Source organism: Lampetra planeri, chromosome 19, assembly GCF_965212315.1.
Source record: "Lampetra planeri chromosome 19, kcLamPlan1.2.h2, whole genome shotgun sequence".
Taxonomy (NCBI): domain Eukaryota; kingdom Metazoa; phylum Chordata; class Hyperoartia; order Petromyzontiformes; family Petromyzontidae; genus Lampetra; species Lampetra planeri.
The window spans coordinates 10235156-10263119 of NC_136125.1; the positions used below are offsets into that span (position 1 = coordinate 10235156).

Consider the following 27964-nt stretch of genomic DNA (forward strand, 5'->3'; position numbering starts at 1 on the left):
TCTGTTGTCAACGCGACACATTTTTTTGTTTTACTGATTGGCCGTGTCGGGTGGTGGAGGGTTGCGACGCATTTATAAATAACGCGATCTAACCCCAAAAAAAGCTTTATTATGAATAATACTGGTCGCGAAAGTCTACGTGTTAAACTACAAAGGATGTCCCAAACGGTAATCGGGTGCGATTGCGAGCTGCCCACCCACGTCTAACAATTCACATTTGTACTAATCATACCCTCTGTAGATCCCAATGTGCCTGCTATATAATGCATAGAATCACGTATGCTTATCTTGCAAACGTTATTTGCACATCTGAATATAATAATGTTTAATATTTGTCATTGACAATAATGTGTCAATTCTCTGCTGGCACGCCATGTAGGCGGTTATGGGGGTTTGACCATACTTCAACACGTGGGTCAGCGTGGTCAAGAAGGTGGGCAGGACATGTTGAGATCATATTCTTGGTTCTTTCGGTAAAGTCACGTAGAAGGGTAATAATAAAATAATAAAAATTAAACAATAAAATTCTCACGACGTTTCGATTGCAACACGTCAGATGATGATTGCTTGTGTTGCAAGCGAAACGTCGTGAGAATTATTTTATTATGTTTTATTTTTATTATTTTATTATTTCCCTTCTACGCGACTTTACCGAAAGAACCAAGAATATTAATCCCTGCAGTCACGAAAGCTTTAAATCGAAATGTTGAGATGTCGTTTATATCTTGCACACACACACACATCTTGGAGGTGGGGTTGTGGATCGTGTGAAGCAGTGGTTCTTTACCTGGGGTGCATGCACTCTCTGGGGTTGTGAGTTAAGCCATATTTGTTTCGAAGGTAAATAATCGAAAACATTGAGCACGGGCACGCAAGTACAACTACTTTGTTTCATCGAACCTGTGTTCATTCATAGACAGTTGTGTTAATGACAGAGAAGCAAAGACGTGCAAGGCTGCAGTCAAGGTTAACACATTCCTGCGGAGGGAGCTGGTAGGAACGTTGGGTTGCTCGGTCAATGGCCAGGGTCAACGGCGGCGTGGTGTATTCCGCAAATATGCCCGACTGTGAGGGCGGGCACAAGCCGGCGTGAGTAGGTTAAATGTTGAGTTTTATAAGGGGACCACGGGGTGACCAGCCCCTCCCCACCCAGTCCTACCCTCCCCACCCAGCCCCTCCCCACCCTCTCCACCCAGCTCCTCCCCACCTTCCCCTCCCCACCCAGCCCCTACCTCCCCACCCTCCCCTCCCCATCCAGCCCCACCCTCCCCACCCAGCCCCTCCCTGCACGACGGACGGACGGACACAATAATCCCCTGTGGGCTGGTGTAACCAGGAGGTTCCTACCAGTAAGAACCACTGCTGTAAAGGTAGTCCTCATGTGCGAGACATCTACCTGAAGGGCAACGAGATACTTCAATACGTAACAGAACAATTCGGTGTCCCACCTGGTAGGGATATGATGATATGCTTCGGATTCCTCCTGGCACTTCCATTTATCTTTGAACTCAACTGTTGGCCAAACATAGTCTTGCAAGACTGAAGCATACCTTGATAATGAATTAGTCTTACCGAAATGAACTGTTTCAGTTATTCCACTTGTATTTTGTTAAACTTGTATTAGATGCTATGTAAAGCTATATAAACTCAATTGCAGCGTAATTAAATATGTAGATGTGAGGTTGGGCAGAGTGGTTAAGATGTCAGAGCAATGACTTTGCACCGCAGATATGTCTCGTTCAAATCCCGGCAGCTTGCTTCGTATTAAACCAAGTTAAGTGTCGTGTGATCGAATAGTCTCAGCTCGGTCATCAATGGCTTGCTGTACGATAAACCCCCCGCCCCCCCCACCCCCGTAACAATGCATTTATTCCTGCACTTATTTTAGACACGTTCCAGCTCTAACAGACGGAAACGATCGGTTTTACTGTTGACGACTACGAAAAACAATCGTGTCGGAGCGTGTGGGAGAGTGATTCCCCCTGCCGTGTGGACTAGTGGTCACCTCAATGTATTTCGGACAAAGCCGTAATTATAATATATTTTGGGGGGGACACATGCCCCCCCCGATATTCAAATATGCTCAAAATGTCCCCCCCCTAATATATTGCCATAAAATAGATTTCTGTTTATATGATTGTGGTTATGGTTGTACTTTATTAATCCCTAATCTGTGCCATTATATACAATGAAACAAGAAAAGGTAAAAAATAAAAAACAGAGCAACGTATTAGACATTATTGTAAAAAATAAATAAAAAGTCCATCCTATCCGTTAGTGATTTTTAAAAAATATTTTAGGCAGGAAATGGCAGGAAATAACTTTCAAATTTAGAAGATTTGGTCCCCCCCCCAATTTTGACTCCATGGCTTCGGCCTTGATTTTGGATGTAGCTCTGTAATATCTGCTTCCATCAATCATTTGCATAAACGGAATTTAAAAATAACCAGAGGGGGCATGGGTACCTCCTTTACTGCTGACAAACGTTTGCTTGTTTCCCACGCCACAAGGCATGCAAACCAACACAACATCTAACCAATACATTTCGATTTAAAGCTTTCGTGACTGCAGGGATTCATCTTCTTGGTTCTTTCGGTAAAGTCACGTAGAATGGAAAAAATAAAAGAAATAACCATATATATTATTTTATGATATTATATTATTATTTTATATTCTCATATTATATTATTTTATTATGTTTTATTTTTATTATTTTATTATTTCCTTTCTACGTGACTTTACCGAAAGAACCAAGAAGATCTAACCAATAGTCACAGAGCCCTAACATTGTAAAGTGTGCCCACACAAACAGGGGCCTCGAGCCAGCACTACTTCGACCTAATTACACAACACGTGGGGCCACGCGACCCCACACCATCGCTTCTGTTTCTCGACAGAAGCGAGGCCGCATGAGCTATACTTAGCCGTCACGCCGCCGTCGCAACTCTTGGCATTGAATTATCGCGTACAGGGTGCGACCTATTTATAGACGGACACGCTGCGTGCTTCGCGTTCGGCGGGGAACAGTCCAGGACGCCGTGCAGAGAGTGATTTTAGCACGCCAAGTCCTCCACGTCGTCTCCGTTGTCAATGAACCTGTTCTTAGGTTTATAGGAACATAGGGTACGATGATACAATAGGATAATTATGGACGGGTGGTACCTTACACACTCGTGGTAGCCCCTTGTGGCCCATAAACCACACACCCTTGCCGGATTAGAAATATCGAGTAAGAAATTACGGTAATCCCTGGATACTGCATTCAAATAATAGGAATTAGCGCGAAATTTAACATTGTTTAATTGCCTCTATACATACTAAACTTTTATTTTATTTTACTAGGTAAGGCCCACTGAGCTACATAGCTCTTGTTGATGCGACCTGGGCAGAAATGATAGTTCAAATACTCTAAACGCACGATTGTAAATGTGGAGGGGAAATCCGGAGGATCCGGAGAAAGATTCACGCAAACTCCAAATACACAGCAGCAGGCATCGTCAGGGTCGGGATCGAACCCACGACCTCCTGCATACCAGGCGAGGTAGTTAACATCTCCTAGCCACCGTGATGATGATGAGAGAGAGACGCAAACTCCAAATATACAGCAGCAGGCGTCAGGGTCGTGATCGAACCCACGACCTCCTGCATACCAGGCGAGGTAGTTAACATCTCCTAGCCACCGTGATGACAGAGAGACGCAGACTCCAAATATACAACAGCAGGCGTCAGGGTCGGGATCGAACCCACGACCTCCTGCACACCAGGCGAGGTAGTTAACATCTCCTAGCCACCGTGATGATGATGAGAGAGAGACACGCAAACTCCAAATATACAGCAGCAGGCGTCAGGGTCGAGATCGAACCCACGACCTCCTTCATACCAGGCGAGGTAGTTAACATCTCCTAGCCACCGTGATAATGATGAGAGAGAGACGCAAACTCCAAATATACAGCAGCAGGCATCGTCAGGGTCGGGATCGAACCCACGACCTCCTGCATACCAGGCGAGGTAGTTAACATCCCCTAGCCACCGTGATGATGAGAGAGAGACGCAAACTCCAAATACACAGCAGCAGGCGTCAGGGTCGGGATCGAACCCACGACCTCCTGCATACCAGGCGAGGTAGTTAACATCTCCTAGCCACCGCGACGTCCACCTCTCACCAACCCATAACAGCTCACCCTTTCGCACGCTTCAATCAGCTGTTGAGGCGAAAACAAAGAGGTTCGTTAAGAGAGACGTGGCGTGATGAATTCGCAGCCACTGAGTTGAAACACAAATCTCTCTCGTCGTTCACACGCTGGTGCCGCACGAACTCGCCCTCGGGCACCCACCCACCAACCTCACCCCTCCATCCGACTACCAATTAGCGATGTCGTTGTCGTACGAACAGAACGTGCCAATTTAGTGCTACTTCAGCACCACCGCTGTGTTTAGACAATAATCCGTCAACACATTTACGCGATCTAACCCAACAACAACTTTGTCGCGAAGTGCAGAAATTCACTCTGCCATCTCCCGAGATTCAAAACGTAACGCGATTCGAGGAAGTCTCTGGGACATTTGGTGTTCACAACGATCATACAGCACAAAGGCTTGTCATGAGGTCGCTATGTATCAAAGACGAGTTTTTTTTGTGTGCCAGGAGGCGAGGATGTGGCTGCGTGGCGTTTACTCGATTAAGAATTCGTGATTTCTCAAATGTTGGTACATTTGGAACCATGACGGTTTTAACACGTGGGGTTTTCGCGACCGATATCCACAAATCCAGGTATTTTTTGGGGGGGTTGGATCGCGTAAATATAAATGTGTCGTTAAAGCCGCCACCACCCGACACAGCCAATGAGTAAGGTTTGTTACGTAAACAGAAAATGCCAATTCGTTACTAGTACAGCACACCGGTGTGTTTGAGAGCAAATCGTGGAAATCGTGGATTTGCTCTCCATACTTTGCCCCATTTTTTTATTTACAACAATCTAACCCCCCAACCCCCCCCGCCCCCGTGTATTATGGTTGTACTGACGTGGACACACGGCCTACTCGTTAGCGAATCAGACAGCTGCAACGTGTTCGAGTTTAATCCACCGCACCATTAACCAGGGTGGCCGATGGGTTTGAACCATACGGGCCTCTGCAAAAAGCGTCAAACGATGTCCTCCACATTTGCTTATTCCTCACGAGGACATCATCATCGCTAGAAATCAGTGAGGTAAAAAATGGATCACCTGATAGATGGTAAATCATCGATTATCGGGCGGCATCGAGGGGGGGGGGGGAGCCGGATTTTCAAAAACGCCGTAGAATCACTAAATCACCATTATTTAAAATCTCTTATTTTTGCACATTCTTTTTTGACATTGTTTTAGGTGCTGTTTTTTGTGTTTTAAATTTTACTGTGAGTTTGTCATAAATATACAAAGATAAATATCCTCTCAGTGTTTTAAATTTGTTTACAATCTGAGATTGGCATAAATAAACATACAAATAGACGAAAATAAATATCCTACTTTAAAAAGGGGCTGTATTTACTGTACCGTAAAACTCGAAGACTCTGCATGGGGTGATGCATATACGGTGCAGTATTTTCATTAAGTTGAATGTAGTGTATAATGTAGTGGAAATAACATTTAACACGGAAATCAAGCGTAGCCACTCCTGATTAGTCAAGCACGTGGTGCCGATTAGCCGGACTGGTGAAACAGCCTTTGGAGCGGTTTCGCCGGATCGGCGCGGGACTGCAAACGGATGATAATTATCGATGGTCGACTTTATAATATACACAGCACAGGGGTGGCAAGAGAGATCCCCTGTTGAAGCCAATTGTGTGTATTTTGGAAACCTGGAGCTCTGTGTTGTTCTTTCTTCGCCCCCCCCAGCCCCCCACGATAGAGTTATTCACCTGCACACACACACACGGGGGAGGGTGAGGCTGATGAATTGATGTTTTCTGACGGGGGGTGGGGGGGGGCTCACACATCGACGGTGGGCGCCAGAACTGATCGGTAGGAGGGAGGGGATGAAAATGCTTCAATCCATTATTTACGTTTGTTAAAAAAAAATTCGAGAGACCCCGGGTCAGCTGTGTAAACTGCAAACAGCTGCGGTAGGTTTCACTGTGCTTTGTACTCACAAAGTGCAAGCGTGTGCCGTGCCATTCTCTGTCCACTGCTGCTGCTGCTGCATACACATCTATGCGCCAAGGGCAAACATTCGATATTGACCGCTCGTTCATAATTCCATCCACTGATCTTCTTGCACAAACACGGCACAGGCACACACCCATGATGCCGTCAATCCACTGCTGGATGAGAGACTCCCTCTGTGCCCACGTGGGTTGTGGTAGCACAGCCGTGAACCCCTGATCAGTGCCCTACTTTATTACAGACCAATTCAGACCTCATTGGTCAACCCGTGGCCCTTATAAATCTCAACGTTCCTCCTACAAAGTCCCATCACAAGGGAGAAGCACAAATAGACATCACCACTAGTACACTCACCACTAGTATACTCACCATGACATACATGTCAACCCCTGATCAGTGCCCTACCTTATTACAGACCAATTCAGACCTCATTGGTCAACCCCGTGGCCCTTATAAATCTCAACGTTCCTCCTACAAAGTCCCATCACAAGGAGAGAAACACAAATAGACAAACATGTTCGTTGTTGCCCTTGTTGAAACGGCTGTCCGCCGCACGGACCCCAAAACTCAATTTCCCAGTACAAGAAAACGGGGTACACCGCAGAGGTGGGACAAAGTCATTGTTATGCAAGTCCAAGTCGAGTCGCAAGTCATCAAATTCATGACTCGAGTCTGACTCGAGTCCAAGTCACATGACTCGAGTCCACATCTCATAGGTGGGACAAAGTCATTGTTATGCAAGTCCAAGTCGAGTCGCAAGTCATCAAATTCATGACTCGAGTCTGACTCGAGTCCAAGTCACATGACTCGAGTCCACATCACATAGGTGGGACAAAGTCATTGTTATGCAAGTCCAAGTCGAGTCGCAAGTCATCAAATTCATGACTCGAGTCTGACTCGAGTCCAAGTCACATGACTCGAGTCCACATCTCATAGGTGGGACAAAGTCATTGTTATGCAAGTCCAAGTCGAGTCGCAAGTCATCAAATTCAGGACTCGAGTCTGACTCGAGTCCAAGTCACATGACTCGAGTCCACACCTCTGGTACACCGTATGGGTTGACAGCTATTTTCAGTGCGGGTTGCCGACTCCGGGTTGTACCGTAAACACGCGGGAGCATAGAAGTACAGAACAATAATGTAGAGTATTTTTTTCTTTCTAGATTTGAAGCTTTCGTGACTGCAAGATTCATACTCTTAGTTCTTTCGGTAAAGTCACGTAGGTAAAAAATGAAATTAAAATGAATAAAAATAAAACAATAAAAATCACGACGTTTCGGAGGCAACACAAGCTTCCGTCTTCAGGTGAAACCGTCACAGCAAAATATCTGTACCTTATATAGTGGTTAAGGGGGGAGGAGCCAGGAAGGGCAGCGGGGGAGGAGGAGTTGTGAAGTGGTCAATTACTGCTTTTGTTATACTGCTGCTCTGCTGGCCATCAGCAAAGCCTGAATAGTACAATACTCATGCGAGCAGTTATCCAGGCTGGTTGTTTTTTTCACCTGCTTAGCTTCCACGCTACCTTTATGAAAGCGCCGTGCAACCCGGGGCGATCTAGTGGCACACGTGGACACACACACAGGAGCAGACGTCTCGAATAAAACGCCACATTTTGCTTTGTTTTTATTAAGATGCAAACGTACATTTGTATACAGACACTTGGGAGCTACGGCACAACCAAAAAAAACTGGTATTCAAATGACCGACCATCTAGAATCGTTAATTCCACGGTGTCTCATGCGACCACATGAGCAGAGGTGCAGATGCAAAAGCATCCCCCCATTAACAGGGGGGGGGTATGGAGGGTGTAGGAACGGTTCGATTAGAAAAGAAAGCGATACATTACTATTAATATTTTTTTGCTTTATTTTTCATTTCCTTCACCAAAATTATAATTGATATTGAAATAATATTCTAACTGAACGGGGCTCATTTACCTGAAGTCGTTTTCTCGGCAAAAAGGCTGAGTTTTGGTACGTTTGGTAAGTCACCGAGATCTCAAAACAACAAGCAGCACATTGAATACAAAATAAGAATAATACGTGTGAGTAAATTAGTGTGCAAAACGATCAGTGAGCTGTTCAAAAATGCGTACGAGCAGAAGTCACGTGTGGACCCGCTAAGCGAACTTCTAACGGGTGCATTGTTTTTTTCCTCTCTCTCTCTCGCTCTAAAAGTTTTCTTTAAATCTAAGGTGGCGTTGCTTTTGCCAGCTAACAACAGCCGAACATGATGACAAGCGTGAGGAACATTCAACTAGCAGCCAAATAAATACATAATCGTACAGCAATGCGGTAAAAGGAATATCGTACAATGACAGCGCCCTTTAATCGTCTACTTTCCGTCGAGAAAAAAAATTAATAGGTACACAACACACACAAAAAAAGGTCTTTGGAAAGGCACCTTTGTAAACAATATATACAGACACTTCGTTTGCCAAACATAACATAGCGTAATCTATAGTAAATAATATTGTACTTATATTACTGTGTTTAATATCAATACTTCAAGTTTTTTTTAATGTTTGTTGAGTTGTTTTCGCCCAGAAGTCAACACTGACCCAGCTGTTCACCTAAACTGCCGTTACCTCTACCCCCGTGGCCTCCCGTTACCATTCCTCTTTACAAAGACGCGGCTGTAACTGTTTGCAGGTTCACCACAATGTCAAGGGTTTCTTCACCGTTTAGATCGGGAACGTGGCATCTTTATATATGCCTCTCATGCATCATCATGTCCACTGTAGGGACTCACCATGACATGTACAGATATAGTACTGCTATGAAATACTGGTAGGAACCACCTGGTTCTACCAACCCACAGGGGATTATTGTATCCGTCCGTCGTGCATCCAAAAATGGGAGGGGTGGGGCTGGATGGGGAGGGGCTGGGTGGGGAGGGGCTGGTCACCCCGTGGTGCCCTTATAAAACTCAACATTTAACCTACTCACGCCGGCTTGTGCCCACCCTCAGTAGGCCATATTGGCGGAATACACCATGCCACCGTTGACCCTGGCCATTGACCGAGCAACCCAACGTTCCTATCAGCTCCCTCGGCAGGAATGTGTTATATATTAAAGAAACGGCAACACATTTGGGGATGTTACGGACTTTTAAATCACAATAAACCAAAAATAAAACGTTTCAGCTTTGCTCTTTATGATTAATTCATGCATGAGAGGGATAGGTATTTCCATGACGAGATCTTTACTTGTTTCAGGCATAGGAACCACTTACAAGGCTTTCCTATAGCACAAGTTATCATGGGGGTAGAATGAGGTTTATAACACATTTGTTCATTTAAAATAGTTTCATCTGACACCCTAGGCTTATTGCAATATTGGCTAAGGATATGTACTAAAAAGTGATGGCTGTATTTCTCACATTTGGACCGCGCTTCTGAAAGCCAATGTAATGGAACATTTAATTTAAACAAAAAATTGCAAAAAAAAGATAGCTATTCCAGGAATCGAAAATAAACACAACTTAGCAGTTTTCAATTCACAGAACCCATAAGTAAAAGCAAACATGTGACCTGTGCAAATTACGCAGAGACCAATGGGCGTATAGAGATCGGCATGACCAATTGCCAAAGCTGTGACATAGCTGGACACAAAGACCACCGCCTAAACTTCAGTGCCACCTGCAAACAGTTAACTCTGGACACAGGAGCTGAGTTCCACCCCGTCTAACCACTCCCTTATTGTAATTCGTTTTCTAAGCTGGCTATATCATGTACAAAATACTGTTTGTCATTTTAGTAAGTGTATAACCGTTGTCAACAATCACCTCGGCGCACCTAGGCAGACCTGGGCACACCTGCGATGTTTAATTTATTTTATTTTATGAGAACGTTACAAGAATAAAAAAAAGACCGTTAAAGAAACAATATTTACTTTCACATCTTGATCGCATCTTGACGCATGTTACAAATTTTCTTTGCATGCGATGATGTATCTCAAATTTTTTTTATATATATAATAAAAACCGTCTTAGCATATGTCACTTGCACTGTGCCACACATCTCTACATTGTGGATGCAGTGTTTTATTTGCAGGCTGTTTTGTTGCCAATTGGCAAAGTGTCCTTATCCTGCTCTACCCCAGGCCGTTTTATTTAGCAAGCTACACACCGTTTTAATCAAACATATGGAGCTGAATTCTTAATAAAAAATACAAAAGATTCTTCCTTTGTAAGTAGAAACTTTTTTCTGTTTCACCCCGGAACAATGGGTAATGTAAAGTAGACGTCTGAACAATTCATTTCTCGTGACATAAAAACGTTGAAATTAAAACGACGTAAAAAAAAAAACACCTGTTTTGTTCAAATTTACTTTTTCATCTACTCGTTGAAACTTTTATAACACAGACAGAATGAGTTAATGAATCTATAATTAAAAGCTAACACGGCTTTTTTTTGCAGGAGAGTTTAACGACAGATCTTTGAGCACGAACACTGCCAAACAACCACAAAAGGCGATCCAACAAATCACGGCACCATTATCAGCAGCTTGTAAACAATAAACAAATGACCGATGTAATGTAATTCAACTACACTAAACTAAAAATATCTCCTGCAAATACTTTTTTTTTTACTTTGTCGTTTTGTTAAATATTTAAGTAGAAGAAGAAACGTGAATAATTTTTCGTGGGCAAGGCGAACAATCTGCCAGGGTTTTAGCCGTCCGTCTTCTTAGCGGGTGCTAGAAATTATTTATCAACAAGAGTCACAAATCCACCCCAAGAGTTCTTCTCAAATGAAAAACGAGGCAGTTTTTTCCGTCTCTTCCCACCCCCCCCCCCCCGTGCACAATTACAAATCTCCGCAGATTTTTCGAGTCAGCATAAATGCGGAGAAGCCACGATAGCAAACAAAAGGCACTGTTAAATACAGCTGCGGTTTTGTGAGCAGGAGGCATTTGTTTATCAAAGTCGTTCAGTAATTCTGCTTTTACAAGTTTCCTTTTTTTTGTTCAGGCGGGGGTCGTGGGCTGCTCGGTGGCGGGCACCGAGATGGCGAAGTTTTTTGTTGGGCGGGTTGTGGAATTCAGAAGCTCTCGACGAAGCTGCCCGGGAAGAGGCCGGTCTTGCCGTTGCGCTGCAGCGTGCCCTTGTACCACCCATCGTCCCGCTTGCGATGGACGAAGACCACGTCCCCTTCTCTCAGCTCCAGCTCCACGTCGCTCTGCGGTGGGTACGGGACGACCACGCGGTACCTAGGGACGGCACGGCAAGGGGTCGGGGTTAAGGGAGAGAGCGATGCGTGTTGTTCGGAGGTAGAAATGTACAGGGGGGGTGACGGGGTTGGAAATGTGTTTGAGCAGCAAGGGGATAACACAGGATGGGTTGGTTATGGTGGCGTACCACACGCTGAAATGATTCCAATGCTTGATTGGTTAAATATAACGTTGTGTGTGTGTGTGTGCGTACATCCACTTTTTGTTAATCAACTGCCGGGTAAAGGCGTCCCAACATTGCGCGGTTCGTGGGAGGTTCTTTAATAATACTTAGCCACGCTAGTCAGTGCGCGTTGAAGGTGGGAGGGGGGCAAACAAGCTCAATGCCTTTTGGCGTCATCTGGTCCAACACCATGTGAGACTAGGCTCTAAGGAAAGCTGTCGCGGGTGTGGACCAATCAACTTCAAGGACAGTGCACACATTATCAAAGTTATGTTTTTTGTTTGCATTATGACTGCAGGTATTGTGGTCTATGCAAACATGACTCCTCGTAAAAAAGGTGTCAGTTTTGTTGCCAGATAAAAGGGTAAAAAAACAATTATATTTTTCTACTGGCAAATGAGGTTCCAATGGTGGAAGCTCAATGCATTTCTGCATTGAGCTTGTTTGACAAAACTTCGCCACGCTGGTCAGCATGGCCTGTCTTCACAGCGTAGAAGTACCATACAACAATGGACTTTGCTGCACTACCGTCGGTGGCTAACCACGTAGCCTCACAGCTTCAGAAAAAACTCGATTATGGGTAGAGCGGTCGCCACCCTCCCAAGCACTCTCCAGGCTCACCGCCTACTAAGATCCCAAGGCCTGACGACATCCGGGTGATTGGCTCGCAGGCACAACTCGAGGCACAACCGACACCTTCGCGTGACATGTTCTGCCTGGTGCGGGGGTGCACACAGGCCGGGTCAACGGCGGCTTGGCAGTCGGAATTTGACGACCAACGCTTTTCATAACGGCGTGCGGCCTCCCCCATGGTCTCCCCGGATGGCAATGAATAGACCCGGTGATGGTAATTCATCATCAGACGTCTGCGGTTTGTGCTCGGGTAAGGGGAGGCATAAAACATAAAACGAATAGAATGCAGAAATTGCAGGGGATGTGCATTGTCAGTTTCTAAAAATGTCCAGAAGTCATCGCGCCAAGTGTAGCCACTGCAGCACTGTACACACGCATCTGCAGGAAATTACTTTGGTGCAGCGGTGCTCTGCTGGGTGCTACAAAATAAAAAAAACACATTAAAACAATCAGCTCTGGAAACACTTTCTTGGAAATATTCCTTCGGCTTTGTGTGGGGAGGGCCTCTGAGCCAGCTGTTTGGATGGCTGTTCAAATGCCCAATGGGGGGTTTTAGAGGACGAGGAATCGTTATTTACTTTTAAGCCCAAAAGGCATCGAAACATTTGCAATTCTTGCGATAAAACGTGATTTAGTTATTGTTTGTTTGGTTCCGTTTTTTTTTGGGACCCTGCCACACACGCGCATTAAGGTGACAACTCGGATTTAAAAAAAAGTGAAATATCTCCACTCAACGTTTAAAGGAGCGGGGGACGTAAGTATTCTCAACATAAAACCGACACATTGCGCTTCCAAGAAATAGCATTAAGCTGCGAGTGATAATAAAAACACACAAACAGACAAAACAAGAAAAACAGAAGCGGGTGAGACAAGTTTACGATGATGATTTAGCATCTGCTTTGCCATCACTTGACATGAATACAAATCCCACACATTAACACACCCGAGACACTGAAAACGACCTCCAGTGGTTTGTTGTTAAGATTCGGCCTGATTTATTGCCATTTAGGAAGAACAAACATTTGAAATGTATTTTATAAAGAGTGCTACCCTGGACAGCGGGGCCATTACAGTTGCTACACCGGGCACACACTCATCAATATTGGGGGCATGCCACTCATCAATATTGGGGGCACCACAGTGGCAAGAAGTTAACAACCTCGCCTGCTACGCAAGGAGATGGTGGGTTCGATCCCGACCCTGACGTCCTGCTGTATATTTGGAGTTTGCATTTTTTCAATATGGTCACGTGGATTTTCCTCTGGGTCCTCCGGTTTTTCCCCTCCACATTTAGAAACAACGTGCATTTCGAGTGTTCGGCCGCTATACATTTTCACGTGAGAAGCCAATTTGTTGAGATACCATTTGTGGCCAGGTCGCAAATGAAAAAGAGTTCTACGGCTCAGTGGGTCTTATCTGGTAAAAAAAAAAAATTACCCTCTCGATGTACGGCCACACTGGGTGGGCAGCCGTGATACAATGGTTAGTGCTGCGCTGTGAATACAGCAGCCCGAGTTCAATTCCCTGCCTGGTGGGTGACAAAGGTGGTAAGGGCGTGGTTCTGACCCGTGGTAGACTCGCTAACAGCACTTGCCCCAAAGGGTCTGTTGAGGCTATACGGGGGGGAACTTTGTCTTGTCTTGTGTATGCACATGTGCGTGTGTGCGTGCGTGTCCAGCCCTTTCAGGAATAAGATGGATGTCAGATATGGTCTCGCGTGGGGTGGGCGGTGGAGTCTATTTCCGGGGAATGACCGTGCTGGTTGCGAAGGCTCTGACCGCAGGATGGATGATGTGTGAACGAAGCGCCAGATGAGAAAACAAAACGGCTACATCTGGGCATGAACACACCAGACGGCAACGATAGCGCATCCCCGCGCGTCGTGCGTTCACCTCAAAGGGCGAGTGCGCTGCCACTCTTTGAAGAAATAATTTTAAATGCTCTTGTGCATTCTTTCGGTGTTTTATACGCGAACACCTTGACAGTGTCACGAACAACGGGAAAACTAAATATCAATTCCTAACAATTTTCAAGATTTTTTTTGGACGTAAATTTCAAACCCCTTGAATTCACTTCCAGTTTTTTTTCACGTCACAGAATATGAGCGAGTGGGTTTGGCTGGAGGCCCCCTATCGTGAGCTCTTCCTACCCACTATCACCATTGTCAAAGAGAGCAACTGGACTGCTGCCTAGATCGGGGGTCGGGCAACCTGCGGCTCCAGAGCCACGTGCGGTGGCTCTTTAAAGGAGCTGCGTCGTGGAAGTTATTTGTTTAGTATCCACCGGTCTCTCGTGTTCAGCACACGGTGCATTGCGGCTTTTTAAATATCGAGTTATTAATTTGAAAAAAAAAAAGGCCCTTGCTATTTTCTTTGCCGACCCCTGGCCAAGACTGAACCCAGTTTTAGGATTACAAAGTGCGCGCTGCCCTTTGCAGATTTTTCTTTGGGAAAGAGACGATGGAAATATACGTAACGAGTGAAAACGGTGGTATTCATACATTTTTGAAATACATTTCAGGAGATACTAGCGTGTCGTTTACACTGACGCGATAATCACCCACCAAATTATCATGTCACCAGCGTTTCCGACAATTGACGATTAAAAATAAATATTTACCCGCCAAGTGAGCATGCCAATAAAAACAAGTTTTCCTGCAACTCTTTCTTCAGGGCGCTTCCCCCCACCTTGGGGGCCCGGCACAGTTGTAGCCCCCCTCCCACGCCTTCCTCACCCCCACCCGCCCCCACCCCGGAAGAACGCAACGCAAGTAACCCACACACTCTGCGCTTCTCACCGTTCCCGCTGGAGCGGCTTCGTTTCGGGCCTCACGGGCGCCATCGCCGAGCACGGCTGGCGTGGGGGAGGGGCGACCGGCGGGGTAAGCGACCTTCCATGACCTCCGACCTCCGCCGCCGCAGTAGCTCCCATTGCATGGGCTTCGGGCTGCTGGGCATCGTGGGTCGACTGGGGAGGGGGCGGCGAGGCGGAGAGCGGAGGCGAGCGAGACTTGCGCTTGGCCGAAGCGCTGGACAGGATCTTGAGGAAGCTGCTCTTGCGCTCTTTCTGTGAACAGCACGAGAGCGGCGAATGTGAGAACAAATGGTGAGACAGAGGTGTGGCTGTTGGTTGAACGAGTGAGTGGTTTGGTGAGTGAATGCGAGAATGAGCGGGCGAGCGAGCGGCACCTTGTCCTTCTCGCCCTTCTCGGACTTCCCGCCGGCCGTCGCTCCTCCCGAGGCGGCGGAGGCGACGGGCGCAGACGAAACGCCCGAGCCCCCGAGTCCGGCCTGCTCGTCGAGGCTCGCGGCGCTCACGTTGGGCGGGGTGATGGCGGATGCCACGCTCGCCAGGGCGGAGGAGAGCGAGGGGCACGGGCACGGCGGCGCCGGCGGCAGCGCGGTGACCGGCGCCGGGAGCGGCGCGGCCGGCTGGGGCCGTGCCGAGGCCGCCGAGAGGCGCGGGGAGCCGCCCTGGGACTGGATGGGGGGCACAGCCGCCACGGGCTTGTCCGTCGACGATGGAGCTGAACGAACGCACAGGCGGGTATGGGGGGGGGGGGTACGCGCGCGCGTGTCAAAAGACGTGTGCGCCACACGCGTAAAAGAACGCGCGTTGCGCGCAAAACGACACACGGGAAACGCAGTCAGGCGACGTATAGGCAGAGGCGAAACACGCACGCAAAGAGCACACGTATTAGCACCTCCTGTTAGCACGGTTGGCTATGTACGGTGCGAAAGAAGTTGAAAATACGTACAAAATCCATACAGATGGGCCAGCAACACAGCTGCTGTACCGCCATCTAGAGGCCACTTCGTAGTCCTGCGTGTTGGTGTTTCACGTACACAATGGAGTCTGTGCGATCGACCAACTTTGGCTCCAAAGTGTTGGTTTTCAGGTGATATTAAAACGTGTTACAAACTCCGTTCATGTTAAAAGTGACGAGTAGAAAACACGGCATCGAGTCCCTCGAAATTGTAACTTCTTCCAACATCTGTGAAATCTAAGGAGCTCCCCATGGCGCCTGACAAGTCCATGGTGGTGGAGACGAATTGTGAGGTGGTGCTCACGAAGTGCATTCCGATTCACGAGGTCCGAAGCTTGATTAACGAGGCTCGGGTTTTAAACTCGGATCAGCGGAAACAGAAGATAAACGTCTAACCTTCGTGCCACCACTTTGCCACACAAACACAAACACGCACACACATGCACGCACTACCCGCCATTATTACTTGTAGGCCTCGGGCTTAATGAGCGGGAGGAGGCGGTTTGGGAAATGTACCACGATGGAGTAAATACTCGACAATTGGACACTTAAACGAGACGGAGCACAGCGCAGGCAAGGCTCACGGCCGCACGTGGCTCCGTTTAACGGCAGGACGAGCATGCCCCCCCGAGCTGGAAGCCACCGAGTACCGTGGGAGATTTCGGTGAAAGTCAGAGCGGCAGCTGTGGGGTTGCAATGCCGGGTCACAGAACGAGCGGCTGATACAAAACATCTGCTTTTGGAACAATTTAAGCTGTTTTACTGCCTACCCGTTAAAGGAATGTCAATGTTTTTTTCCCCCTCCTCCTCCTTGAGACTGGACACGCTTTAATGCGGCAGCCAGCCGAGACATCAAATTGCATTCTACCGAACGCAAATGTTTGATTTATTAATTTTAGGTTTTCAACAGAGCGATGCGGCTTCCCGTCAGAGTTGCCGAGACGCGCGGAACGTCGCGAAAGTCTGCGGCGATGGTGGCTGCTTTTTCTTACGATTTTTCAAATTTTCATTTCCCCCACCGAACCGTAACGCTCATTTGAAAAGCAAAAAGAAGAAAAAGCTATTGAGTGATTGTTAAAAAAATAAAGGCGGTGCAAACACGGTGCCGCATCCTGATTCGAGTGGCGCTTGCGAGCGAGGGGGGGTTGTGTGATTGGCAAATTTTATGGAGCGTGTCCAAAATTTATTTTACCCAACTTCCGAGAAAACGGGGACCGGCATTTCACTTTTTCTTTACAATGACAGACTAACATGCCAAATCGCTGCCAGCCTTGAGTTTGAATTCACTTCACGTGACTCACCCGAGAGAATAACAACTCCGATAACTCAATCGACTAAACAAACCATTTATCCGAATTAAGGACAAATTGGGCTCGCCTGCAAAAGCAGCAGCTCTACACGTGCAAGGGAAAATTGGCGACTTGCAACGCCGATTACGAAATACGTATTAAATGTAAAAATGACGGTTCTTATAATAGCGTAATTCTAATCTTCTTCGTCGTAATATTATTTAAGAATCGAGCCTTCTTTGTCTTGTTCCGTCGCAATTGCTCTAACCATGACAAAAAAGGGGAAGCATGTCCACAGATTTTTCCATACACCGGAAGTAACGTATTCATGTCGTCGTAATGTGACGCATGCATCCGAAGCATCACGAACGATTTTCATCGATAAATTGCTCCACGCCTAACGCCACGTCAACTATCAACACACAAACCATGTATTGCCATGCCGCCACCTGTGCAGTGGACATCCAATCCAACACCACACCCTCCATTGTCATGCCACCCAATGCTGCACAGAAAAGCTACCCATCAAAATACCACACAAGCCGGTGTCGATCGGGTCGTCTGGTATGCCACCCAACAACCCAGCACATGAACCACCCCCCCCCAATTCCACGCCACCCACTACTATGCAATGCAACCCGATGCTACATTACACCCCATGGAATGTAGTACGACCCAACACCACACGAAACCATCCAATCTCAAGCTACTTATCACTCTACCACACCAACACACAAACACAACACCACCCCCACTGCTACACTGCTGCTATACCATGCCACCCAATACACAATTCCAGTCATCCCACGACACACACGAACACGGCATATAACATAACACACCATACCACCGACTACCATCCCTTTGCCACAACGTGCCCCATTGAACCTTTCCTCCTTATCACATCAATAACTGAGGGTTGCGATGGAATAGGCTCATAACCCACGTGTACATACACATTTAAGATAACCCATGCTAACTTCATTGCAATGCTTTATAATCCACTGTTAGCGGTTTGTCCTGTATCATCTGAGAAAAAGAGCTTTATAGCTCATCGGATTCATCCAGTCTTAAATAAAGATTCTGATTCTGATCTCACGCCATCAAAATACCACACGAGTCCATTGCCTTGTTACTCATCACGCCCGCCCCGTCACACCCGCCACCGTCACGCCCGCCACCGTCACGTCACACGCCACCGTCACGTCACACGCCACCGTCACGCCCGCCCCGTCACGCCCGCCCCGTCACGTCACACCCGCCACCGTCACGCCCGCCCCGTCACGCCCGCCCCGTCACGCCCGCCCCGTCACACCCGCCCCGTCACACCCGCCACCGTCACACCCGCCCCGTCACACCCGCCACCGTCACACCCGCACCACTGTCACACCCGCCCCGTCACACCCGCCCCGTCACACCCGCCCCGTCACACCCGCCACCGTCACACCCGCCACCGTCACACCCGCCCCGTCACACCCGCCCCGTCACACCCGCCACCGTCACACCCGCCCCGTCACGCCCGCCACTGTCACGCCCGCCCCGTCACGCCCGCCCCGTCACCGTCACACCCGCCACCGTCACGCCAGCCCCGTCACGCCCGCCACCGTCACGCCCGCCCCGTCACACCCGCCACCGTCACACCCGCCCCGTCACACCCGCACCACTGTCACACCCGCCCCGTCACACCCGCCCCGTCACGCGATCATGGTACCTGGCCGCACGCCGTTCTGCGCTGGTCCTTGGGCCCCGTGCCTCGCGGCGGTCGCGGGCCCCAGTCGCGGGCTCGTCGGCGGAGCGGCCAGGGGACACGCGGAGAGGCCGCCGCCGTTGCTCGCCTGAGAGGTCGTCACCGTGGCGATGGGGACAGTCACCGTGACAGCCCTGCTGCTGGTGCAGCTAGTGCTGCAGCTCGAGTTGGCGGAGCCGACCGGGGGCGGCAGCTTCTGCTGGGGAACCGGCGGCGCCCTGGGACGAGGAAAGGCGGCACAGTTCCACCCAGGGTCAAGGCTCGGAACGTGCTGATCAGATGGGCTGTGCGGTGCGTGGGAATGGCCAGCGGATGGCGTGAGACTGATTCGTCGCGGCGTGAGAGCAGTGGTGGGTGGGGGAGGGGGCAAGGCAAGTGACCAGGTGGGGATTGGGGGCAACAGCTATGCTCAAAGCATGATTAAAATGATAAGTAACACAAATACTGTGGGAGGAGCAGAACGTTCGTCGCAAGGCACTGTGCGGCATTCGGAAGGTATTGTTGCGATTCTGTAAGGGGACTCTCCCGTTGTGTTTTCGGGTCGTACCGTTCAACGTTTCGCTCCACGCGCTGGGAGACCCTCTTCAGAAACTGAACAACGCTCGGTGCAACCCAAAAAATAACAAGTCGGAGAGCCGTACAATTCTCCCGCGAAAAACCTAGGCCATAGTATTTTCCAGCAGGTGCCGTTCAATGCTCGTAAAAGGGGGCAATGCTTATCATGAAAGCTTTATGCAGCCATCACGAGCTTCCAATGGCACGCAGAAACGTGTAAAAAGGCATCCAGCCTTTGCGCATTATGCAACAAGCATCAGCAGTTCTTGAAGAGGTGCCAGTGTTCTATTCGTCTTAGATCACCGTCAAAATAAATGAGCAAATGTGACCGACTGACCGGGCAGCGGTGGATACAGGCAACTTTCGACCGGCTTCGTTCTGATTAGGACTCATCAGTACAGGATAGTCCCTGCTGCAACGTCTGCCTCGGGAAACCACGAACCATTACGGGGCCGAGTGCAATCCTAGAAGGCGACCGACGCCTTGTATGGCCTTAGAAGGCAACGTCCAGCCGCAAAGCAGGGCGAGTACACAACCTACGGATGGCGTTGCGCAACTACGACTGCGGAGCGGGGTGTAAATACGGGGCATTGTGCACATTTTACAAGGCCCAAAGTACAAGACCCAGAAGGAAAAACACACCGTGGAGCCCCTTGCGAGGCACAGCGGAGGACAGCGAGCAGGTGTCTTTGGGGGCCAGGTGGCGCGTGCCTGCGATCCCGGTGTTTCGTGGGAAAGGGTTGGTGGTTCACCGAGATTTAATCAACTCCCCAAGCCCGCTGGACCGCAAGGTAGCCAGAGCGTGGCAGTGTACGGAAGTGGGTTCGTGCAGCAATCTGTGCAGAGCGTTGTGGGCGAGTCTCCCCTCCGCCCCCCTCCCCCCTCCAATGTGTGCGATGGGTTTTGTAACCAGTTACGACGGTCTCCGACCACGGCTAACGTCGGTGGCGAGTGGATATCTGCACCGGTACTGGGCTCTCCTCTCCGCCCTCTTCGCGAAGCCGCACTGACCAGCGTGCGGTGAGGTGTGTTCAAAGAGAACTTCACAATCAGAATATTTATTCATACTGGGAGGAATCCGATGAGCTATTAAAAGCATTTTTTTCACAGATGTCCAGTAGGGGCCGGTCAGAACGTTACAAACACAAACAATACAAAAGCGCAATAGGAGTGTAAAGTATAGGAAAGGTAGATCGTTTTGCTCCCAAAGCAAAGTCAAACAATCGTCATTAAAGCAAAATTGGTTCAACGTGCGGAAGCAAGACCCATCTTAAACACAGATCCTCAGGACTCAAGGCGAGGCTTCTACCGGCTGAGGGGCTGCACGCTTGTCGCTTGCTGCAGCCCACAAGGCCACCCTTAGAGAACCACGTGACACGATCCGCCCCACCACCCTATAAATTTATCAAAACCTACAAACCACTCCCAAATGACCTCCCCTTCTTCCACGCGTTTTGTACCACTCATGTGCGACGTCGCCCCCCACCCCACCTCTACTGTGGAACTCCTGCCGCAGAATCGGCGCGAATACCGCTCGCGCTCGCCACGCGATTCGACGACCGCGCGGAGCACCGGGTCAGCGAACGCGGCGACGCGACGTGGAGCTTACCGGTTGACGGGCGCGACGTAGTTCCCCGGGAAGACGCCGGCCGTGCCGGTGCGGAGCGACGATCCCTTGTACCACCCGTCCTGGCAGCGCTCGAGGACGCGATACATCTCGCCCTTGCGCAGCTCCAGCTCGTCGGCCTTCTGCGGCTTGTACGGGTACAGCGCCACGAAGCTGCGGGAGAATGATGACGCAGCGAGCGAGGATGAGCGCGGTTGGCCACGTACGGGTGCGAGAGAAGTTCAACATACATACGTACATTCGTCATAGTCTGCCAAACAAAAAAAAACACATGGCCCTGAAAAGTTGATCTGAGCGGGAGACGCCAGGCACCATTTGTCTCTCTTCAGCTCTGACACCGTGAGGTCACAGACTGCTGCCGAGGGCAGATCAGGTGCCCAGGTCGGGCCGGTAAGGCTGCTGTGGGAATCAAGTCTGGCAGATTGAGAGGGGAACCCGGGTCTGCATGCTTCCAAGAGGCCATGAGAACATGACGTGAGTTTCCGCACTGAGCGATGACGGAATTCTATGATCGCTCACGAAGTTACGAAAACACTAAAAGTTTTATTTTATTTGACCAGGTTCAGGCCCATTGAGCTCTATAAGCTTATTTTTCATAATTGACCTGGCTATCACAAATGATAGCTCAACGAAGTGGATTACCAAGTGGACTTTGATTGCAGACGAATAATCTCACCGCATGTTTCTAAATGTGGAGGGAAAAAATCGGAGCACCCGGAGAAAAAACCACGTAAAGATGGGTAGAACATGCAAACTGCAAGTATACAAACGTCAGGGTTGGGATCGAACCCACGACCTTCTGTATACCAGGTGAGATAGTTAACATCTCGCCACCGTGGCTATCGTTTTTCGGGTGTACCTTCGGCTCAAACTCGGTGAATTCTCAATTCCAGGTGGTTCCCAACTCCTTGGGGGCCAGCGCTGGTAATAAAGTTGTTTTTGTCAGATTAGCTCCATACATTATGAAACTATCTCCCATAAAAATTGCAATTATACCCCTCTCTGTCCGGTTCAAAGTTGGGCATCCAAAGGCGTCTCTTTTCCGTCATGGAATTCTCAAAATAAGCACCGCTTCCGCGTGAAAGATAGAGAGGAGGACACGTGCAGTTTATTGGATGAATGTTGCATTATTAATTGCCGAGCGTGATGGGAATATCGCATGGAGCGCCTTTGATTGCATGTTCAACAGAAGAGGGGGCCATGTCGCCGTGACCTCGGTGCCCTCATTGGGTCACGTCAGTCACCTCTGTGAAGTGCGAACCGCGGCGATGCGTTCTGGAGCCGCCAAGAAAAAATTTGCACGCAATCGAGTGCTTCGCCATCGCTGGAGAGCTGCCAAGTAAAAAAAATACTTAATTATTGACTGGCTTAGCGAAAGATTTGAGAGTATTTTGCTCGGTGTGTCGTACAATGAGCAGCAATTCACGTTTCTGCATGCCCGAAATGATATTCATACTCAGTAATGAATAAACAATGCATTTTTTATAGTGATAAAAGGCTTACTGGGTCAAAAACTGAAATAGATTATTTTTAAATAACAGCAGCGCTCTGAGCGATGGTTTATGGCAAAGGTAAAACGTGTTAAAGTTGCGGGACTGGAAATTCTTGTTTATGCCACTGTTAGCGGAGTGGCTACCACTCGCGTACACAGGCGATCTGTCGGCTATTTTGGCCTACTCTTCCAAGCTGGTCAGATGTCTTAAAAAAGGTGAGAGAGCACCCAAAAACTTTACCACACCACGTGCGATCTAACAATCGATTAACTCGTGTACCCCATTCACACTTCTGGGTGAACAGAGAGAGGCAGGAGGGGGTTATCTGATAAACTTTACCATAGATTCAACTGCCTTGCCGGGAGAGATCAAATCAAACCGGCGACCTTCAAATCCTAAGTCCAGTGGCGATAACCACAGCATGATCCCTGAAGGCTTACGGGTCACCCACGGAATTGCCGCTGACAACAGAAAATTCGCCGACAGAAGAGAGGTTTCACAGGTCACGGCTACCGATTGCCCCCATCCAGGTTCACTGCACGTCCCGTGACCTGGCGACCATTAGTGCTTCTGTGCAAGACTTCCACCGCAAAGGGGCAGAAGGCACACCCTGAAATCCACACCCCGGATACCAGGGACCACAGTTTGTTTCCATTAAACCCAAAGCAAACATTTCCATTTCTCTTTTGGTAACCGGTTGGCGAGTGCCATCCGTCACACAAATGACACTCTGGGCAAGGCCTTCAAAATAAACCAAGGTGGTCCCCTCCCTCCATGCGGACGCGCGAGCAGGAGGGGGGTGGTTTAAGCGCGAGGAGCATTGAGGACGGGATCGGGAGATGTCCGGGGTAATTGGCTACCCAGGACTTCATAACCAACAAACTGCCTCTGTCACAGAGATCAGGACTTTGATGAGAGAAGGTGAATGGTGTGGATAAAAAAAAAATCACAGGCAGACGATACAAATACACGCCATCAAAGAGTGTGACTGTGGAGTGTTCCAATGAAGCCAACACGGATCACCTTAAATTAATACAATGCGGAATTATCAGCGTTTTGCAGGACACCCCCAACTGATTAACTGCGATGGGGAACGATTTCCAGGTGGCACATCGCGGCTAAGGCACGGCGGTACGAGATTTGGTGCCGCGGTACCACCGAGCGGTGCGGCCGATTGGGCGACGGCGTTGGGCGGTGAGACGTATCGTTCGGGTGTCATGTTGCGGTGAAGACGATGAGGTGGTACCGGATGGGCTGGTACGGTACGTTGTTGGGTCGTTTAGCACGCATTGCATCGGGTCAAATGGAGCATCGCGTGGGAATTCCAAAGCGCGAGGAAAGAAACAGGAAGGAGAGAGTTTTGAGCTGCAGTATACGGTGGAAGAACACAGCTTGGATGAGATGCAACCATCAGTGTTGTTGGGATATGCGGCATGCTGTATTGTTTGATGCTGTCATCAGGTAACGCGTTGTACCGTCAGGTGGCGTGCTGTATTGTTTGGTGCTGCATTGTTTCGTGCTGTATAGGTTGGTGCTGTATAGTTTAGTTTGGTGTTGTATTGTTTGGTGCTGCATTCATAATAATAAAAAATATTTCACATGTCGAAAAACCCTTAAATAATCGTTCTAGGGCCCTATGCATGGAAAGGTGGAAATAGCTTAATGTCAACCACGGAAAGAAGAAGCGAGAAAGACATTTGAAAATAAACAAAAGGAAAAAAAGCCATTTTGAATAGATACTTTTTTCTGTAAAGTGTCTCAGAAGTCCCCTGACCTCGAAGGGGCAACGAGTTCCAGAGTTTAGGTGCCGCAATTGCGAAGACAAAAACCAGCCTAAGTGTGCTGCATTGTTTGGTGTTGCATTGTTTGGTTCTGCATTGATTGCGGCTTGGCGTGCCGTGACCTCTCCCTGCACCACTCACATCTGGATGAGCGGGTACTGCTGCGGAGGCGGCCTTGACACAGGCACGGCGGGCTCCGTTGTCCCGGCGGCCGACGGCAGCGCAGGACGCGGCAGCGGCATCCCGGGGACCACGGCCGGGGTGGACACCACGGCGGGTAGCGCCTGTCCCTCCTGTGGATGGGCACAGAGGGATGAGGGCACCATCACAACCCGAAAACACGGAGAGAAATGCACGTTTCGCGCTCCCCGTGTTTTTGTTCTCGCTGGGCCACTCCATTACATTACGCGCTCACGTTCGTGCCCCACATACAAGGCCGCCTAAATAGTTGCCGAACCACGACATGGACTCCTACCGTGGTTATCTGCCGGCCACCACCTCATTCGCTGCTTGGCGCAGCCTTGGACAAGGCCAGAGCAATTTGTATATTTTATGTGAGTATGTTGAACTTCTTTCGCACCGAACGTAGCCAACCGTGCTTGCTGAACACACAGGCCCAAAGGCTCAAAATGCCAAACAGCTAGCAACAAACGGCATGACTAAAGGTGTAACGAATAAGAGTTGATTGAGCAAATTTATAACAGCTCGGGGAATATGAACAAAAAAAAAGTCGATGGGAGATAATTCCAAAATCGAGCAGTGCACGGGACGGAGTGGAAAGAGAAGTGCTTTGAGCTGCAGGGTGGTGGTAGAACAGTGTGGATGACACGAAACATTTAATCTTCCACATGTGTCATGCGGTTCCCTTGGATTCCACACAGATTGGTCCGTCTCCATGATGATAGATAGCAAGACACCACGTGTGAGGAGATAACGATGGCAGGCCTGTTCTATTGAACACATCTGAGCAAAACGTTTGGATTTTCCTTGCTACTCAAAAGGCCTTGCAACCCAAGAACACGAGTTTTTTTTCACCTGGAAAATACCTTGAGATGGAACATTCCATTGCGAAGGTGGCCAGAGTGTCGATCGACACACGTTCACTCGTAGCTAACACGCAACGATGATAAGCGTGCACAAATTTTAAAATCTTGTAACTCATACAGTAATGCATCGGATAATGAATATGATGGCCAGTCAACACACGTAATAAATACATCGTCATTATGACGAGGGATGACATTACACACCCGACTCTGGAATTAGACTGTATGTGAACCAGCAGAGCGGCAGACGGGATTGGAAGTATCCGAGGTAAAAACCCTTTGTGCCAAATTTCATCTCGTGGATTTTTCCCCCAGGTCCTCCAGATTTTCCCTCCACATTTACAATCAACATCACGTGTTTCGAGTATTTGGCTGCTATAAATGTCCACATGATGATGATCCACTTCGTTGAGCTATCATTTGTGGCCAGGTCGCTTCTGAAAAAATAGATATATAGCTTAGTGCACCTTACCCAATCAAACACATTTAAAAAAAAATTAAATCCACAACGTGTTTACGTGTGGAGCGTGCCGGTGACCACCATACGAATAAACGTTGCACGTCGCTCGTCTATCGACCACCCCCCCAACCCCATTCCCGGACAACAACAACAACACACACTTTCGAGCGCGTCCCGGAGAGCCATGCAAAGGGGTCTTCATTCACCTAAGTACCGCAAACCGCCTACGCCTGGCGACCCGTGACAGCAAAAGCACCCTGGGGAAAGGAACGGCGAGCGGTCCCCGTGACCAAACGGGCACACGTATTGTCACTCGACATTTTTCTGCAGCAGCTGGAGGGAGGGGGGCAAAGACAGTGGCCTTCAAGAGGCTTCTCGCGTGAAAAAAAAAAACCGCTCCCTCGCCGCGGAAACAAAGAGCCTTCGAAAAAGGAGGAGCACTTATGTAGCAGGGAAGGGGTTCGTTAAGTGGACCTTTCACCGTGGCCAACAGTTTTTGTGGCATCCTCGTGAACGTCGCTTCTGACATTCGCAATCGTTGAATTGCCGTCGCACGAAGGTGAAAGAAAAGATAGTTTTCCCGAAATATTTTAACGAAAAATATAATCCACTTTTGTTTTGGGATTACACCGAAACGCTGTCGAGATCATCTGAATATCGTCAAGGAATAACTCCGTCAGATGATCACGTGCTAACGTAACAATACTGGAACAAACGTTCATCACAAAAATTGGAAAATTGATAGCAGACGCATTTCTGCAGGAATACAACTCCTCGCCTTCCGAGGGTCACGACTCTCTCTCTCTCCATCGTTAGCCTCAGCAAAATTGCGTTTTTCTAATTAAAATGTAATTTTCCTTTCAAATTTCATCAGGTTTTTTTTATCCCCCTCCCCCCAATTTCCATCACTCCCACCGCAACCGACACACGGGAGGTGCAAACGGTTCCATTTTTTCTAAACGAGTAAGGAAGCTTCTATTTGCATTTTAGCTGCAGGAAATAAATTGCACCTTCAAAATTGCTACAAATTACAGACCATTATATCGTTCCCCCAGCCGCTTAAGAGAAATGCGCCATCCATCTGCGTTTGGTCTCATTATTTTGAAAAAGTGGCGAAATGTCGACTATCATAATTCCCACTGCATCATTGGCCGTCAAGTCGTGCTTCATCATTCATTAAGCAAATGATACATCTGATCGGACACGCACACATTCATCACGACGGGGGGCATGGCCGTGATTTACATGTGCAGCCGCACCAGCTGTAAGCGCGGTGAGGTCAATTGAGAAACGAGGGCCGGTATACGATACACGCCACACTCTCGATATTCCCCGTAACGTTTGTTTATTTAAACCGTATACTTAGTGTAAGCGCGGGAGTTGTGGCGCAATGGACCATGGGCTGCGTTATCAAAATATGTATCTGTAGTGGAGGAATCCGATGAGCTATGAAGCTCTTTTTCACATGTCCAGTAGCCACAGATTTCCAGGAGTTTTCACAGATGTCCAACAATCCACCTGTGAGTTTGAATCTCCGCCACGGCTAACCATCGGTGGTTAGTGATATCTGAACCGGTGCTAGGCACGCCGCCCCTCCCCCCACCACCAACGCCCCTACCGGCTTCATTAACACGCGCTAACCAGCGAGGGGAAGTATGGTCAAATACCCACCATGAAAAGTACCGTATATAAACCTCATACCTCATGATATTAAGTTACATTAGGAATACTTTTTTCACCAAGTGAGAGCCTGCTTAGACAAGGAGAGTAAATTGTGCTAAAATAAATCTAGCATTGCCCTTGAAGAGTATTCGGTTTTACAACGCCGTCCTTTTTACGTTCACAATTAATTGACAATTCCTCGACCGAGGTATGGGGGGTGGCGGGGGTAAACTACAATAACAGTTGCTCAAAGGCCTGCAAGAATGAGCACTCTCTAAAATGTCTCTGTGATTGATGCAAATGAAGACGGGCGAGCACTGGGGGACCGGCCACCTGTGCGGCGTCTCTCTCGTCTGTCTGGGATAAT

At 48.6% G+C, this 27964-nt stretch overlaps 1 protein-coding gene across 2 annotated transcripts in view; it reads right to left on the bottom strand.

Annotated features, from left to right (window-relative positions):
- Positions 1–7747: 7747 nt before the first annotated feature.
- The window catches only part of LOC144724094 (E3 ubiquitin-protein ligase SH3RF1-like), a 108339-nt gene continuing 88122 nt past the window's right edge, over positions 7748–27964 (bottom strand). For both annotated transcript variants that reach the window (XM_078602967.1, XM_078602966.1), the window contains exons 7-12: positions 24571–24722; positions 21138–21308; positions 18938–19191; positions 15360–15697; positions 14969–15237; positions 7748–11354 (exon numbers count right to left, since the gene is read on the bottom strand). In XM_078602967.1, coding sequence (XP_078459093.1) covers positions 11186–11354; positions 14969–15237; positions 15360–15697; positions 18938–19191; positions 21138–21308; positions 24571–24722 — 1353 coding nt within the window. In that variant the 3' untranslated portion in view covers positions 7748–11185. The remainder of the gene's footprint in view (positions 11355–14968; positions 15238–15359; positions 15698–18937; positions 19192–21137; positions 21309–24570; positions 24723–27964) is intronic.